This window comes from Chanodichthys erythropterus, chromosome 20 (genome assembly GCF_024489055.1).
Source record: "Chanodichthys erythropterus isolate Z2021 chromosome 20, ASM2448905v1, whole genome shotgun sequence".
Taxonomy (NCBI): domain Eukaryota; kingdom Metazoa; phylum Chordata; class Actinopteri; order Cypriniformes; family Xenocyprididae; genus Chanodichthys; species Chanodichthys erythropterus.
In genome coordinates, this window is record NC_090240.1 from 32933086 (window position 1) to 32952346 (window position 19261).

Sequence of the window (19261 nt, forward strand, 5' to 3'; positions counted from 1 at the left end):
TTTCCCAGAATTATTCAAACTCAAAATCTCCCACAATTATATATTGACCCTTATATATATAAGCTCAGAAATGAATTTTATGTGTAATACTGTCTTAAAGGATTAGTTAACTTCAGAATTAAAATTTCCTGATAATTTATTCACCCTCATGTCATCCAAGATGTTGGTCGTTCTTTCTTCAGCAAAAAGAAATTAAGGTTTTTGAGGAAAACATTCCAGGATTTTTCTTCACTGGGGTTCAACAGGTTGAAGGTCTAAATGTCAGTTTCAGTGCAGCTTCAAAGAGCTCTACACGATCCCAGACGTGGAAAAAGGGTTGTCTCTAGCGAAACGATTGGTTATTTTCTAAAAAATAAATAAAAATTTATATACTTTTTAACCACAAATGCTTGTCTTGCACTAGCTCTGTGAAGTACCGCGGTACGGCGAAAATTTTCTCCTCCAACTTCAAAATTGTCCGACATCTTTGTTTTACTTTTTTTTGTTTTAAAGGTGCCATCGAACGTTTTTTACAATATGTAATATAAGTCTAAGGTGTCCCCTGAATGTGTCTGTGAAGTTTCAGCTCAAAATACCCCATAGATTTTTTTTTTTTTATTCATTTTTTTAACTGCCTATTTTGGGGCATAATTAAATATGAGCCGATTCAGGGCTACTGGCCCTTTAATTCTCCTGCTCCCCGCCCACGGAGCTCGCGCTTGCCTTTAACAGTGCATAAACAAAGTTTACACAGCTGATATAACCCTCAAAATGGCTCTTTACAAAGTGTTCATCATGCATGCGGCATGCATGCGTCGGATTATGTGAGTATTGTATTTAATTGGATGTTTACATTTGTTTACATCCGTGGCTAACGGTTAATGCTACACTGTTAGAGAGATTTGTAAAGAATGAAGTTGTGTTTATGAATTATACAGACTGCAAGTGTTTAATAATGAAAATAGCGACGGCTCTTGTCTCCGTGAATACAGTAAGAAACCATGGTAACTTTAACCACATTTAACAGTACATTAGCAACACAGCAACACAAACAGTACATTAGCAGTACATTGTCTTAGAAAGACAATTTACAACTATAACTAAAAATATCATGTAATCATGGATCATGTCAGTTATTATTGCTCCATCTGCCATTTTTCGCTATTGTTCTTGCTTGCTTACCTAGTCTGATGATTCAGCTGTGCACAGATCCAGACGTTAATACTGGCTGCCCTTGTCTAATGCCTTGAACATGAGCTGGCATATGCAAATATTGGGGGCGTACATATTAATGATCCCGACAGTCGGTGTTATGTTGAGATTCGCCTGTTCTTCGGAGGTCTTTTAAACAAATGAGATTTATATAAGAAGGAGGAAACAATGGAGTTTAGGACTCACTGTATGTCATTTCCATGTACGCGTTTATTCTTTGCACGTTCGCTTTGTAAACACTGGATCTGTACTTCCACTTACTCAGACGTGTGACCTTTCCAATGTGATTACGTAATGCATGCCGCATCACAGAGCTTTGCAAGATGAGCATTTGTGGTTAAAAAGTATATTATTATTATTATTATTATTTATTTTTTTTAGAAAATGGCTAATCGTTTCTCTAGATAAGACTCTTATTTCTCATCTGGGATCATGTAGAGCTTTTTGAAGCTGCACTGAAGCTGCAATTTAGACCTTCAACCCGTTGAACCCAATTGGACAAACATAGTCCACTATATGGAGAAAAATCCTGGAATGTTTTTCTCAAAAACCTTCATTTCTTTTCGAATGAAGAAAGAAAGACATGAACATCTTAGTTGACATGGGGGTGAGTAAATTTTCAGAAAATTTTAATTCTGAAATTAACTAATCCTTTAACTAAAAGTATTACCAAATCAACCAATAATTTTCAGAATCAAACAAGCTAAAATATATGGCTAATAGTTTACATCAGAGCCCTGTGAACGGCAATTTATTTTTTAATATTTTTATTGAACAAAAGCTTGTATTTTGTTTGTCAATGTTTGGGAGTACACTAGTATATAGATGACCTTAAAGCTAACAAAAAGTCCAAAGGACAGTGTTTTCAATATCAGGCTCGACATTTTCTTTCCATGCTAAACACTTTTTGTTTTCATCTCTACTATCGCTTTTATATGGAACCTGTTTTTGTGTTTATTGTTTCTTTTATGTGAGTCACACTGAGAGGTTAACTACGCCGACAATTTACCATCAACAATTTGCATTATTTTGGATATAAGAGGCAGAGCTTCACTGCCCTTTCTTTGTTATAGTTTCAGCGTGCGGGTGGCGCTTTTGTTGAAGAGTGTGTTGTCTTTGTGTTCAGTGACAAACATGTAGTTGCTCTTTTATCTGGCATATTTGATCAAACATTATGCATACTGGACTACATTTTCTCATTCTATTTCTCATTTCTATATCTGAAACTAACAGAATAAAGTAGTTGAACTAAACAACTGATAAAACTACATAATTGCAGACACACACACAAACTCATCAGTGAACTTTATGAATGACAGTGGACTGCAAACGGCCATTAGGCTTTCATTTGAATTGTGACCTTTTCTAATCTGTTTCTCTCACATTTGCATGAAGTTTTAGATTTCGGATCTGAATACAGTGTCAGCTTTATGTACAAACAGTACAGTGGCTCATCTATGTAGATTTTTACCTGGTTACAGTTTCAGAGTCATTATCAGATCAATTTACTGTCTTTCTCTATTTTCATTATTTTTAATTATCGTCCACATTCAATTTCACATGAATTTAAAATGGTTTTTTTGGCTTTTAAGTTCATGTCTTTGATGCCAGTGTACTCTTAAAAGTTGACAAAACAAGCAGTAAAGTCTTTCTCTTCCTGTGAAATGAACCAACAGTAATGATTAGGGTTTGACAATAGGATTTTTTTTGGCCAATACCAATACAGATTTTAACGTACAACTATTGGCCAACACCGATATTTGTTTTAAATTAGCAAATTTCAAAAACACATGCATTAAGGTATACAAGCTAGTTTATTGCTGCATCATCAAATAAATTGAACATGTATTGGAGCCATTTAACATTCAACAGGTCAACATAAATACATAAATGAAGGCAAAAAATACATATGAAATAAACACTGCTTTTTAGGTTCGTTTAACAGTAGTTTTCAGGTACAAAAAGATATTAAACAAGCATAAAATAACACTGAACATTCTTCACTGTACATTTGTCATGTTAGTGAGTGATTTTTATTTTTGTCTTTTGTTGTTTGACATTAAAACACAGACAGCTGCGCAGCAGGAATATTAGGCTGCTGTCACTTTAAGAGCTGCACGGATCCAGTATACTGTTACACAAGTGTTTTCTCAGCTGTTTACGTTCATTTAAGACATAATCGACTATTTTTACATGGATACTTGCCAAGACGGCCATTTTGTTATAATTTTGTGTTTATTAGAAGAAGTGAAAGGGGACTCAAAATCAGTATTTGCGTGCTTTGGATGTGTGCATACCCAACTTCTCACACACTGTGTAGAATTGACTTCTCCTTTACGCCTTCTTGTGCTTTAAACTTTAGTGAAGATAAAGCACTGGCCTGATCGGGACAGTGACAGCTCCTTCAGTTATCCCGAGCTTCATTCATGCTGGTAGCCCTTATTGATGAGCCCCGCTGTATTTTGTACAGATTTCATTTTGTTTTAGCAAGTTTTTAAATATTTTACCTAGAGAAAAGCATTGAATTACTATATGCAACAGGCATTATACCGCTCAGTGCCTTCACGCAGTTACTGTAATTAATAAACCATCGGTTTGTTATATCTGCCTTTTTCATGCTGTAGCCGATATGCAGATGGTTTTAAATTGATCAAAAATTGTCCGATAAATATCGCTAGCCGATAAATCAGTCGTCTCTAATAACGTATACAATTTCTGTCCAATAAAATGATCTCTACAATCTGCAGTAGGGAATCATATTTCGGCTGTGAATTTAAAAAAAAAAAAAATTCAAAACTACAAATGTATCCCAACTGTTCATATGTTAACCATTACCCATCTATTTACAAAGAAATATCTTGTTTATCTATTCATTTTCATCAATAAAAGAGTAATTTCTAATAACAATTTTAATATACAGTACTGTGCAAAAGTCTTAGGAACATCAGTATTTTCACCCTGCAGAAAAGTTTTTAAGCCAGTTGTTTATATATTTTGCTGTAGTGTGTCAGTAGGAAGTAAGTTTACATTTCCAAACTTTCATTTTGCCATTACCTTTAATAATCCAGTGAGATTTTTGTATGCACAAGGAGTCTGACGACAGCTGGTGCTCTACACGGAAATCTGATCTCACCAGCATTGAATCTGTCTGTGATTACATGAAGAAACTGAGACAAACTAAATCCAGAAGAACTGTGGTGTGTCTCCAAGATGCTTGAAAAAACCTTCCTGCAAAGCTACCTGAAAAATGATGCTCAAGTGTACCTGCACAAAAGCTGTTTTAAACACAAAGGGTGGTCACACCACATATTGATTTGATTTAGTTAATAGAAGTTAATTGATAAATAAAATGTGTTTATGACACTATTTAGGTCGGTTTCTTCAAGCATCTTGGAGACACGGGCACAGTTCTTCTGGATTTAGTTTGTCTCAGTTTCATCTGTTTCTTCATGTAATCACAGACAGATTCGATGATCAGATCTCCATGTGGAGCACCAGCTGTTGTCAGACTCCTTGTGTATTCAAAAATCTCACTGGGTTATTACAATTAATAGCAAAATGAATGTTTGGAAATGTAAACTACTGACACACTACAGAAAAAGATATAAATAACTGGCTTAGAGGGGGGGTGTTACAGTGTTTTTACAGTTTTTACAGTGTTTCCTCCCTGAATATCCTGTTGCGTTTGGGAAATGCATCACATTATGATGTTGCAAAAGCCATTCTATATTGATTTGAATCAGGTCTTGATGTCCTTAAAGACTAGAAAGTCAACAGACTTACAAGAAGTGAGTTTAGTGTGTCAAATATGTCTTTAGAGGTTGTTGTGGTGTTGGTGGCAGAGCCTTTTGCCTGCAGGTGTCATTGTTATGGCACTCCCACACACTGTGCTCTTTCATGCATGCTAAGCGGCAGATGGATTGTGTGTGTGTGTGCTATGACTACTTGCTCTTATTGATGCCGCTTTTTGGCTCGGACAGGTGGCACTCGGCAGTTTTGCTTGCAAATAAAATCCAGTCACAGCTGTGTGATTAGAAAGTGCTCCTTCAACCTTCAAAATTCCCATTGCTTTTTTTTTTTACTTTGTTTTTTTTTTTTTCACCCATTGTGTTCTCTACTGCTGTTTACATTCTATTTTATTGATGTATGCAATGTGTCGTCTAGGTTTTGTTTGTTTTGGTAGAATGCAAAGTTCTGTTTATTGATCTATTAGGTGTGCTTGCCTGGTTGTGGCTAATGTGTTTAGTCTATCAGAAAAGAGCTGTGACTCATCAAGTGCTCTTTTAGGTAACTTTTTGATTTTTTTCTTTCTGTCTAACACCCTATTTCTCTGTAACTAACACATTAACTTTTTATAAATGTACAGTGTGCTCACAAGCAAAGTATTTGAACCCTTAAAGGTCATATGTGTAATTTTTTTAATGTTAAAGGGTTAGTTCACCCAAAAAATGAAAATGATGTCATTTATTACTCACCCTCATGTCATTCTACACCCTTCGTTCATCTTCCGAACACAAATTAAGATATTTTTTGATGTGCGATGGCTCAGTGAGGCCTCCATTGACAGCAAGATAATTAACACTTTCAGTGCTCAGAAAAATACTACAGATGTATTTAAAACGGTTCATGTCACTACAGTGGTTCAAACTTAATATTATAAAGTGACGAGAATACTTTTTGTGCACTAAAAAAACCCCAAAATAACTACTTTTCAACAATATTTAGTGATGGGCGATTTTAAAAACAACTTACTATTAACATTAAAGGCACAATTAGTAAGATTTTTGGATTTAAATATCCAAAAACCACTAGAACAGTGTTATATATTTTGCTGACTTGTGTACTTGCATTATCCCAAATGTTTCCAAGAATGTTTAAATCCAGAGAAATAAGCAATTTTAACCCAGACACAGAGCATGTCCATGTGTCACCTATCAGATTCCAGTTTTATTTTGTAGAAACGATGGAAACACTAGATGCTTTAATATATAATGTTTTATTAGACAGGTGAGCAACTGTTTGGATACATTCATCGACAGAAAACTAATCATGTTATATAGATCAACACAGTAAGTCTTATTGTTTAAATCTCGTTTTCTTGATTTACTACGAGTACCATGTTTTACCATGCCTAATACTGATCTATCTTACTGCAGCATGCAACAAGTGTCTCATAGCAGCCACTGAGCGAATGCACAGAGTAGCATTATAACAACTTACTCAAATGTATCTAATATGTTAAACAGCGCTGCTTTACCCCACATATGCTTGACCGGAAGAAGTGGAAGTGGTTACTGTGGCATAATAAAAGCCACTCTCGAGACGTGAGTTGCACTCGTCTCTCATTAGCATTCAGCTCTCAAAGCACTCGGCCCTGCTCGACTTCATACTACATTAATGCTATGAGAATCGGGAGTCCCATCCCGATTCTTTTCCACCGGCTGTGAGGTGAAGGCGACCTCTCCGATGATTCCACGCTCAATCTCGGTGTCAACAAGCTACACCTTTGTTGCGACCTCTAATGGTAAAAATTTACATATTGTGCTTTTAAAACAATGCAGCAGGAATATTAGGTTGCTGTCACTTTAAGAGCTATTTTTGCACTATCTGCATATTATATTTATGTATTATTATTATCATTTTATAATCTCTAGTTATTAAGCATATTTTTGTCTGGACTGTCCTGTTTTTAATGCTACTATGATTTTGTTCTAATTTTATTTTTTTAATTATAATTTTATTTATTTTAAAATTTATTTAGCTATTATTTTTGCTATTCTGTTATGCCACTGCTGCAGAAATTACATACTTCGCCTTTGTGTTAGATGTCATTGCAATAGATAACAATGTCAAACCAAAACATTTAAAACTTCTTTAATAAACAGAAGTCCGTTGGGCTTTAAATTATAACAGTATTCAAAATGAAAAATATTCCTCCTGAAGCATTTATTTTCAGATGAATTTTATATATATATATATATATATATATATATATATGTAATGCAATGCCATTCATATGTTCATTTTTAAGAGTGGCTTCAAAGTCCATATACTTTTTAGGGCCACTGTATGTTCACTGCCTACTGCATTTTTACTCTAAAAGTAAGAAACAGAAAAACATAAACAAGCATTGATTTTTGTTGTGGAGGGTTTCTTATCCTGACGGAGCGTTTTGGAGCTTTATGACTCTGAAATCCCTCTGAAATGGGAGACAGCTGTCTTTGGCTGGAGTTTTGCTGGCTCTTGCTGATTTTGCTCTGTATGCCGAGCTGGGCTTCCACTCTCAAAGCTTCTAAGGCTAATTATAAGAAAAAGTAAAAAACAATCCCATGGGATCCTGAACAAGGAGCTTTGGAACAAACCGCAAACAAACAGAACGGCCAAGGAAGAAGCACTCATCACCTGTCGCGGGTGAAACGGAGTAGTTTGATCATAAAACAGTCTTAAGACGTTGTCCTGGCAGTGCGTGTGGAATCCCCCTTGCTAGTGCTGACTCATTTGAGCCACACGTCTCTCATTTTGCGGCCCAACGAGGGGTTTCCCACATGCTGCTGCTGTGATACAGAGCAAAATCGTTCCTGATTTAATGACTAATTTATTAGGAATGATATTTTCTGTTCTGGTTTAAAGATATATTTTGCCATGTGTTGTTTACTTGTATTACTATGGTTTTGGGAGTTGTGTATCAATTCAAACATGGAAGACAGAATTACATAACAGACAGCTGTTATGCAAAGATGCTTCGGAGTACGAATGCACAATTCAGATCATTTGGTCTTGAATAAAGTTGGTGAGAGAGGTTTGGGTTCATACTGACAGCTCTGACTTAAAATTGCAAACTCAAAACACACTACATGCTCAGATTGGCAGTCATGAGGTCAGCAGTGTCTGAGGAAGTGGGTTTGGGATAGAACTGTGGGTAGAAATGGGTATAAATTTCATTGACTTGTGCCACACTTGCTCTACAGTGTGGGAACCAGTCTGTAGGCGAGGAATTATGCAAGTACCCTATGACCTATGGATATGACAGATGAACCCACAACTCATCACCCACTTTACCTGTCAAAACAGAGTTGAGTCATTATGAACAAAGGAAAGAAGCAGTGTGTGCCAGTGAGAACGGTTGCCTAATTCTGTATTTCCCCAAACAACTGAGGGAAGAACTTTGACTTTAAGCATGAGTGTGATGCAAGATGGTTTGTCTGATAAATTATATATAATTATGTGCCGAAACTGAAAATTCTGTTGTACTTGGCCGAAAACCGAAACCAAAAATGCTTTTAAAAAATGATTTCTTATTTTAAATTAGCTTTTTTAAATTTTTTATTATTGTGTTAATATTAGACTATTTTAATTAAATGTAATAATTTTAATGATACTAAATTTAAAAAAATACAAGCCAATAAAATAAAATAACAACACCTTTATTGAAAGTAACACACCAAAATTGTAACACACTATAACTTTATATATATATATATATATATATATATATATATATATATATATATATATATATATATATATATATATATATATATATATATATATATATATATATATAATATATATATATATAATTTATTTATTTATTTATTAAGGATGCACCTTAATATATAAATTGATATATTAAGGATATATAATATAATATAATATAATATAATATAATATAATATAATATAATATAATATAATATAATATAATATAATATAATATAATATAAGCAACAAAGATATATTATTTTACTGATAAATGAGAGCTTTGGTATGGGTATTACATAATGGCTATGCAGTTAATCTTACTTCACTAATCTCAACTTTAGTTAGGCAAGCGAAATTTAATTAACAAACTTTATTTCATCTATTTCCAGATGGACAGCAAATTTGGGAATTGGAAGCCACAGTTGACAAAGACAAAAGTCAGGCAGTAAGTCCAGCGCCTGCACTACATGAATTACTGTACTTCCTGAAGGTCTATATTCAGTCCTCTTCTTGTAATCGGTCTATAGATACAGCAATAAAACTATTCTCTCATTCACAGAGCATGCTGTTCATTGAGGTGCCTCCATATAGAGACCCTTCCATTTGCCATCCTGCCAAAGTCAACTTCTACGTGATAAATGGGAAACGGAAGCGCAGTCAGCCTCAGCATTTCACCTACACGCCTCTACCAGGTGTGTGAAGTATTTTTGCTCCTCTACCTGTATGTCTAGTAGGGGTAATATTTGATACTGTACCTTTAAGATTTTTGCTCAGTTTGCATATAGTATATTGAGTATTATTACTTATAATATCTTTTCCATTTTCTCATTTTACTTCCCCAGTTCCGTCTATAAAGACAGAGCCGGTGGATGAATATGAGTCTGGTCGGATGGGTTATTCCATGTCGCAAATGTTAGGGGTTTCTCCCCAGCCGTACTATAACCCTCGGGGGGTCATCAGCCCAGACAGTGGCCTGGTGCCTGGCCTCGTCCCCTGTCAGCAGGCCCGCCTAGGTGTCTCCCCTCCGGACCACCGATTTCAGCAGCAGAGCCAAGCCATAATGTACTCTCGTCCTGGAAAAAGCTTGTCGAGCAGTCCTATTTACTCTCAGACGGGAGCCGCTATGATTCCAGACTCCCATCGTTCGGTTCTGGTCCACACGGGTTCCCCAGCCCAGTCCTCTCACCTTGGTGGCCAACATCCCTCCAACCAGCATCCCTCAATCATTCAGTTCTCTCCCACCAACCACCACATGCTCAGAGGAGGAGATCCCCCTGCGCCACCACCCCCAGAACATCAGCACATCATTTATTGTGAGGGCTATAACCAGCATGGTCCCCAAGCTACAGGGGCCAACCGTTCACCAGCACCAGCCCAGGCACCGCAGAACCCTCAGAATTACCCCACAGTCATCCAACAGCAGCCCTTCCTCCAGAGAGTGGCCAAAGACAGGTCACCTCCTGTTCAAGTAGAGCCCCAGAGATGTTCCTCCGCAGAAGAACAGAGAACCAGTGTTCCTGGACGAGTCACGGTCAAGCAGGAGAACTTGGATCAGGCCTACCTTGATGATGGTGAGTAGTTGCAGTTTGTTCTAATGGTTAGGCATTCGTAATTGTGTAAAAATGTAGTTTAAAGGGTTAGTTCACTCAAAAATGAAAATTATCCCATAATTAAAGGGTAAGTTCACCCCAAAAAAGAAAATTCTGTCATTTATTACTCACCCTCATGCCGTTCCACACCTGTAGGACCTTCGTTCATCTTCAGAACACAAATTAAGATATTTTAGTTGAAATCCGATGGCTCTGTGAGGCCTCCATAGGGAGAGATGACACTTCCTCTCTCAAGATCCATAAAGGTACTAAAAACATATTTAAATCGGTTCATGTGAGTACAGTGGTTCAATATTAATATTATAAAGTGACGAGAACATTTTTGGGGCACCAAAAAAAGAAAAAATAACTGCGTATATAGCGCTGGAAAAAATTAAGAGACCACTCCAAGGTCAGAAATCAATGTTAAGTGGTCTCTTAATTTTTTTCCATAGCTGTATAGTGATGGCCGATTTCAAAACACTGCTTCAGTAAGCTTCGGAGCGTTATGAATCAGCGTGTCGAATCAGCGGTTCGGAGCCCCAAAGTCATGTGATTTCAGCAGTTTGGCGGTTTTGACACATGATCTGAATCATGATTCAGACACAGAAGATTCATAACACTCCGAAGCTTCCAGAAGCAGTGTTTTGAAATCGGCCATCACTAAATAAGTCCTTATTTTTTCTTTTTTGGCGCACCAAAAATATTCTTTTCACTTTATAATATTAATATTGAACCACTGTAATCACATGAATCGATTTAAATATGTTTTTAATTTGTGAGAGAGGAAATGTCATTGCTGGCTATGCAGGCCTCACCGAGCCATCGGATTTCAACAAAAATATCTTAATAAATGTAATAAGTAATAAATGACATTATTTTCATTTTTGGGTGAGCTAACCCTTTAACTCGCCCTCAAGCCATCCTAGGCTCTTCCAAGCTGGGAGTGAATGGTACCAGTTTTTTTTTTTTTTTTTTTGAAGCCCAAAAAAGTTCGTCCATCCATCATAAAAATAATCCATACATAGAGGCCTTCTGAAGCGATGTGTATTTGTAAGAAAATTATCTGTATTTATAACTTCTAGACTTTATAAAGTCTAGTTCCGCTCAAAGAGTGACCTCTGACCCGATGCATGACGTATTGACGAGCAGCAGAGGATAGAGCAAAACAAAACACCGGTCACGAATTAGAAGTCAAAAAAGAGAATTTTCAAAGAGAAATGTCGAAGGAGCTTGAGTTTGTTGCCCGGCCCTATTTGTTTGCTTGAGACGTCTACTCTCACCACTTATAAAGTTACAATTATGGATATTTTTCTTACAAAAACCCATATCTTTGCTTCAGAAGGCCCACTGGAGCAGTATGGATTACTTTTATGATGGATGGATGCACTTTTTTGGCTTCAAAAATGGTACCTTTCACTCCCATTATAAAGCTTGCAAGAGCCATTATATTTTGTAATATAACTCAGATTGTGTTCGTCTGAAAGAAGAAAGTCATATACACCTAGGATGGCTTAAGGGTAGGTAAATTATTTTAATATTTTATTATTTTTGGGTGAACTCTCTCTTTATGACTTTTCTATGCTGTTTTAAGAATACTTGTTGGAAAAGCTTCTTAAACTTCGCGTCATCTACACTGTGGCTCAAAAGTATCTATCAGTGCATGTGCATATGAAGTGACAAATGATTTCAGATTGCCCGTAAAAATATGTGACTGTAGGAATATGCCAAATGTAGTGAAGAGTCATTCAGTCACATTCCTTGACTGACAACGTGTTAATGTACCATTAGAAATGTCCCCAAGCACATTTTTTCTGCTTTCAGACAATAGCAGGAAGAGTGGTTGTCAAGTCTGTCTCATTGTCTTGTCTTGTCTTAAAATTTCAGGGAGGTTTTCTCACACGGACAACGAGAAACCAGAAATGTTGTGTATTATATAAAGTGGAATGAATGAAAGATTTAGTTTGTACCCCTGGCTTTGGAGTATATACTTTCCATTACTCAGGAAGAGTGAAGCCGTTATGAATTAGCTAGAATGAATTAGATGGATACACATTTCCTTACACACACATCCTCTGTTTTGTTTTTCAATTGTGTCAAAAAAAACATAGTCGAGTTATAATGACTTTGAAAATGGCCAAACCGCGATGCGGCAGAATACTGGCAAGGGAAGCCGCAAGATTCCAGTGTCACTTCTGTAAGGCAGTTTGGGAATTCAGGGGTTCAGAGTTTCTCTTGTGGTTTATTATTTTGCATGCAGGGGGTTCTTTATGCCCTGTGTCTGACAAGGAAATGGGTGCTTTTTTGACCTTGCAAATAAAAAAAGGAAAAGAAAACCAAGCAGCTCCAAAACTTCTTGGACATGTTGACAGTGTTATGATTCACAAAACAAGTGCCATGGCAACCCATTGTCAAACAGTGGAATGGGCTGCCTGGGAGAGCTGGGGAAAGCCTCTTTGTTTGTTATACTTGGCCAGGGCTTCCCCTTGGCCCCATGCCCCCCAATACTGTGGGGGGAACCCGCGAGAGGATTTGCTTTTTTTCCACAGGTCGCGCTCTTGCCAATCTGGAGCACAGAACTCTTATTTGCAGCTGCTGCACTTATCCAGAAAGGCAGCCTGATCTGAACAAGATAGTGATGGGTGGGAGTCCGCAGGAAAGGGAAAGGGCCATGTTGGATGGAAAAACTGAAGCGGATGGGACCAGGAGCCAAAGATGGAATTTCTTTTACATAGTCTAATAGGGTTTCCCTGAGTAAACAGCAACACCACAACTGTAGACATGTTAATAGAGAGTTACTATGAGATTCCCTGGACCTAGAACCTTTGATGTTTCCATAAAAAGATGCTGGTTTAGGGCCTTTCTATTGAATCCCTATAGCCCCCCCTTTTTAAGTACAAGAATTTCTGGTAGCCCCATTAGAGTTTAACACCACTCTGGTAAACTCGTAAAGCTGCTAGTGAATTCCCTTATTAAGGCCCCTTAAAGCAAGACAGAAAATGCTGAGATTTGTAAACGGGGGCTAACTGTGGCCACACACAACACACTTCGCTTGCAACATTTTTGGACTGGAGTGGTAAAGTGACTGAAGCTCAATTATAGTAACTAGCAGGTGGTTATTACTTTACCACTCTGACTCAAAACTGTTGTCTGTTCAGTTATGCCACAGTTATTTACTGAGGTTGCTGAATCCTGCTACGTGTAAGGCAAGGGTTTTTGGCATTGTTCCCATGAGCAAGACATTTAACAATATCTATTTAAACCCTGCAACAAATCGCTTTACCGTAGTGGATTTGGCATGTTCTTTATAATGAAGCCGGATGACCTTATTATTATAAATCGATCTTGTTTGTTAAAGGGTTATTCTCCCAAAAATGAAATTTCTGTCATTAATTACTCACCCTCATGTCATTCCACACCCATAAGACGTTCATTCATCTTTGGAACACAAATTAAGATATTTTTGATGAAATCCGAGAGGTTCTGACTCCTCCATAGACAGCAAGTTAACCACCACTTTCAAGGTCCAGAAAGGTACTAAAGACATTGTTTAAAGGTACAATTTGTGATATTTTTTTCCGCTAGAGGTCGCTAGAAGCCTATTCAAAACAAAGGCGTAGTTTGATGACGCCAAGTTTTAGAGCGGAAACTTGGGACATGTGGTCTCCATCTCAACGGACGGTGCAAAAGAATAGGGATTGGAGTCTGGAAGAACTCATGTTCGTGGATGCGATTAATAACGTTACTGTAGTATGAAGCAGAGCAGGACCGAGTGTTGCGGGAACTGAACGATGAGCTGGAGCGATTGATCAACACACGCCTCACGAGCAGCGGGACTTTTATTATGACACAGTTGCCTGCGCCGCTTCCGCTTTTCCGGTCATGAGTTTACGGGAGCTGTTCTTGTCGACAGAGCCAGCGGCAGACGGTAAAGAGTAATTATGTTCCATAAATAATTAACACAATCCACCATAAAACGTGCAAGAAGTAAATAAGGAACTGCTTGAAGCAAGCTAGTGGTTTGCTGGACCAGCTAGACACTACTTCCGCATTTGTCCACGGCACTGTTGTCATGTGGTTTCTACGTCAGTAAAGGCGGTAACAAAGGTAACTGACGTCATTGACAGGCGACTGCACTGCCCCGTGTCACTGTTTAGAATGGGAATTTTCAAGATTTACAAGTAGTTGAAAACATTAGAGATATTGTTTGTAATCAGCTGGACAAAATATATAACACTAGCCTAGTGGTTTTTGGATATTTTACTTCAAAAAATTTACATATTGTACCTTTAAGCAGTCCACATGACTGCAGTGGTTCAATCTTTATGTTAAGAAGCAATGAGAATACTTTTTGTGTGCAAAAACAAAACAAAAATAACGACTTTTATTCAACAATATCTTCTCTTCTGGTTCATTCTCCTACGCTGTTTACATCCAGCGCTTCCAGGTTCTACGTCAGAACGCTGGCTCAGTATTGGCCGACGCTGTTCATGTGAGCAGAAATTACTGTCGTTCTCGACAATGCACCTTTGTAAAAGTGGGGATTTAGCACTTACTCGCATGAAGAACAAATATAGACACAGATAATGGATTAATTTCGATTTAAGACTCAAACTTTCTCCAAAAACATACCTTGTGTGAGTTCTTGTATTTAATATTGATAACGAGCAATAATGCTTTTTAAATTGTTCCCTAATATCCACATGACTGCGAACGTGACATTATTATACAACAGGTCAAAAAATAAAATGTACATTTTAAACACAGTACTTTAAGTATTTACTACATAAATAATAATAATAATAATTATAAATAATAGTTCTAACGAAAATCAAAGCAGAACTACAACACACGCTGTGTTTTGCGAACAATTCTGCGGCTTTGAACGAATCGTGAGTTAATGATTCAATGATTCATTCACAACCACTTGCTTTGTTACTAAATGAATGACTCGATGATTCACTCATAAAAACAGTGACTTGCTGCCACCTACTGGCGGTTTTAGTTTAATATTTAAAAGTTTTACTTCGTTTTACCATTGCATATTTCTCTATTGAACATTTTGTTTATTTAAAACATTAATTATTTTATGAAGTTATTCATAAAGGTAAAAAAATGCACTGGAAAATCAATTTAGGGGGCAAATATTGTTGCTTAATGTGACAGTGTGACTGCAGTCGAAGTGGAAGAGAGGGGGTATCCCTTCAGGGGGTACTCCACGCTAATGTTTGGGAACCACTGGCTTAGGAGAATGACGGTAGAAAAGAAATCGTTGAATAAAGTCATCATTTTTGTTTTGTTTTTGCGCACAAAAAGTATTCTCATCGCTTCATAACATTAAGGTTGAACCACTGCAGTCACATGGACTGTTTTAACCATGTCTTTACTACTTTTCCAGACCTTAATTACGTTTTTTTTTTTCTTATGGGGGGTAAAAAAAAAAAATCTCCTGGATTTCATCCTAAAAATATCTTAATTTGTGTTCCGAAGATGAACGAATGTCTTACGGGTTTGGAACGACATGAGTACTTAATGACAGAAATTTCATTTTTAGGTGAACTAACCCTTTAAGCTAGTTAAGAAGCCTGATGGCTCCAAGTTTTACTTTGAAGAAGTGATGCTGCTAGTAACCCAAGAGCAGATGGGGTGCAGACAAAGTCCAGGTCACTGAGAGCAGGAAGGATGACGACCACAAAAAGTCCCGGTTGCTTCTGCTTGCAGAGGTGTCAAGGTGTAGCGATCCACCCACCAACATCTCATCGTTTGATGTCCTCCAAGACCTTCACACACAACCGGTTATCATATGACTCATGCAGATGTGTCTATCTCACTCAGAATTTCGATGGTGGCTTTTGAAGGGGGTATCAGGGTTTCTGTGGTTGGCTTTCTGTAAAGAAACTGTACCTTCATCCATTTCATTATGAACATGCATGTTTTGCATTTCTCAATAGCAAGAAAGGGAAGTCAAGCACATCTTTTTGTAAATACTAGACATTTTGTAACAAACAGCTTCTTGACATGCTTAACCGGCAAGACTTGTTCGACGAGCTGCGTCAGCAAAGTTCAATGGTGGTCCAACAGCTTGACCAACCAGTCTAGGCTAACATGCAAATGTATACTATTCCAAAGTGGTGTTTTTGGCGAGAAAGTTATGTTCTTTTACTAGTTTTCCTTGATCGTACACCTTTAAATTTAGGTCATCTCCACTTTGGCCCTTAACAAGTGATATAAACAGCCAAACTGGCTTAGAGTTTGGAGGGTACAACGTTGGCCAATCTTCCAGTGCTCATCTGGCTTGACTTTGTCGCCCCAGGCTTCGGTTCCAGCCTGGGAAGCCTGAGTTGAAGTTCTTCCAGCTGGAGAGAGCAGCAGGAATAATTTAGATAGAGCACGTAAGCCGCGCACATTAGTTTCAGATCACTTGCATCCAGTTTTGGACCGTGTGTGTGCCAAGCCATTGGATATTTGGCTGTGAAAACGGTATCCTGATAAGACGTAGCTTTGTTCTTTGAAAGTGGTGTTCGAAATAAGCAGCATCTGTAGATTGTAGAGTTTAACATGGTCTGAAGACAGAGTTAAAAGGGAAGGAGGTCTCAATAGTTTAGTTTTGCTTTTGCTTTTTAAGACCGATTTGGAGGGAAACATTCAGACCTGTGGTGTAGACTCTTCCTGTACTTCATACTTACAGTGTGGCTGTATTATTCAGTCAGTGTTAGCCAGTACCCACCACACACACTGACCAGTAGAACATATGTTGTATGTCTTTATGTGTGTGTGTGTGTGTGTGTGTGTGTGGGCCTTAGTCATAGTAAATGCCATATTTAATTGTGAATGCAAAAATTTTAGTTCATTACAGGATGTCCTGTCACTTCATGTTGCCTTATGTTTTTCTATTATGGTGGGGACTTTCCATTAACTTCTTCTTCTGCTTTAATACTGAGCAAACCATTTCCAACCCTTACACAAATGTTTGAGCCTTTTTCGTTAAGATACTTAGTATGATTAAGTCCTCGCAGGGACTGGTCCCCATAATGTAGGGGTTTCAGGTTTTACTATAGTTAGGGAGACCCCACAAAACCTGATTCACATACACACGCTTGCGACATTGCAATTTAAATGGGGACTTCTACTGATTTCATATAAAGCTAATAATAATGACTACAGCCTAACCCTACACCTAAAAGACAACTTTTAACATTTTTGTTGATAAAAGACATTGTTTATTCACCCGTATGTTCCTAAAAAGACATATTTTGCTATCTTATAGGGACCTAAGTACATGCGCGCACACACACAGTTGAGGTGCAGACTGAGTCATCTACTATGCTCTGTCTTGCTCTCCACCATTGGTTTGTAAACAAGCTTTCTGATTGGTCAAGGTCTCTCCAGCCAGACACTCACCTATTATACCGCCCAGTCTGTACACTTCCTTTACAGCTAAAACCATCAGTGTGTGCCAGCCCTTCATTACTTTCCCTATAAGCCCTCTGTCCTGTACATTGCATGGTTTTCTATGTATGCACAAAAATAATACTACACATTGTGGGGCTTATTTAAGAGAGTTGTGCTGTTATGTTTCTGATTTTTGATTGATTTGGGGATTTTTCTTTTGCATCATTAAAAAACCACCCGAACAGCCACATAGCAACATGCTTTAAAAGGTTAGTTCACCCAAAAATGAAAAAAATGTCATTTATTACTCACCCTCATGTCGTTTCACACCCAGTAAGGCCTTCGTTCATCTTCAGAACACAAATTAAGATATTTTTGATGAAATCAGATGGCTCAGTGAGGCCTCTATTGCTAATAAGTTAATTTACACTTTCAATGCCCAGAAAGCTACTAAAGACGTATTTAAAACAGTTCATGTGACTACAGTGGTTCAACCTTAATGTTATGAAGCGATGAGGATACTTTTTGTGCGCCAAAAACAACAAAATAATGACTTTATTCAACAATATCTAGTGATAAGCGATTTCAAAACACTGCTTCATGAAGCTTCGAAGCTTTACAAATCTTTTGTTTCAAACTACTGATTCAAAACTAAAGATTTGAAGCAGTGTTTTGAAACCGCCCATCACTATATATTGTTGAAAAGTCGTTATTTTGTTTTTCTGGCTTACAAAAAGTATTCTCGTCGCTTCATAACATTAAGGTTGAACCACTGTAGTCACATGAACTGTTTTAAATATGTCTTTAGTAGCTTTCTGGGCATCTGAAAGTGTTCATTATCTTGCTATCAATGGAGGCCTCACTGAGCAATCAGATTTCATCAAAAATATCTTAATTTGTGTTTTCCGAAGATGAACGAAGGTCTTACAGGTGTGGAACGACATGAGGGCGAGTAATAAATGACATTATTTTCATTTTTGGGTGAACTAACCCTTTAAATCATGTTGCTATGTGGCTGTTTGGGTGGTTTCTTTAATGGTGCAAAAGAAAAATCCCCAAATCAATCAAAAATCAGAAACATAATGATAGAATTTTTATTTTTGGGTGAACTAACAATTTAAACCGAGACTTCACCCAAAAATTTAAATTATCCCATCATTTACTCACCCTCAAGCCATCCAAGGTGTTCTTCTTTCAGACAAACACAGTCGGAGTTATATTAAAAATATCCTGGCTCTTCCAAGCTTTATTTTGGTAGTGAATGGCGCTCCTGATTTTGTCCAAAAAAGCGCATCCATCCATCATAAAAGATATCCACACGGCTCCAGAAGGTTAATAAAGGCCTTCTGAAGTGAATCAATGGGTTTTTGCAATAAAAATATCCATATTTAAGACTTTAAGACAACTTCCGGCAGACTGTCTATGCAAATCGAGTAAGGGTGGAAGAGTAACTTCTGACCCGACGTTTGACGTTTTGATGAATAGAGGATAGAGCAGAACAAAACACCGGTCACAAAGTTTAAAACGGGAATTTTTAAAGAGAAATGTTGGAGGATTCTGATATAAATGAAGAGGAGCTTGAGTTTGTTGAACAGCCCTATTTGTTTG

General features: G+C 37.4%; 1 protein-coding gene across 2 annotated transcripts in view; it reads left to right on the top strand.

Moving 5' to 3' along the window:
• nfatc2a (nuclear factor of activated T cells 2a) overlaps positions 1-19261 on the top strand; it is a 47773-nt gene that overhangs the window by 22824 nt on the left and 5688 nt on the right. For both annotated transcript variants that reach the window (XM_067370742.1, XM_067370741.1), the window contains exons 7-9: positions 9062-9117; positions 9232-9364; positions 9515-10243. In XM_067370742.1, coding sequence (XP_067226843.1) covers positions 9062-9117; positions 9232-9364; positions 9515-10243 — 918 coding nt within the window. The remainder of the gene's footprint in view (positions 1-9061; positions 9118-9231; positions 9365-9514; positions 10244-19261) is intronic.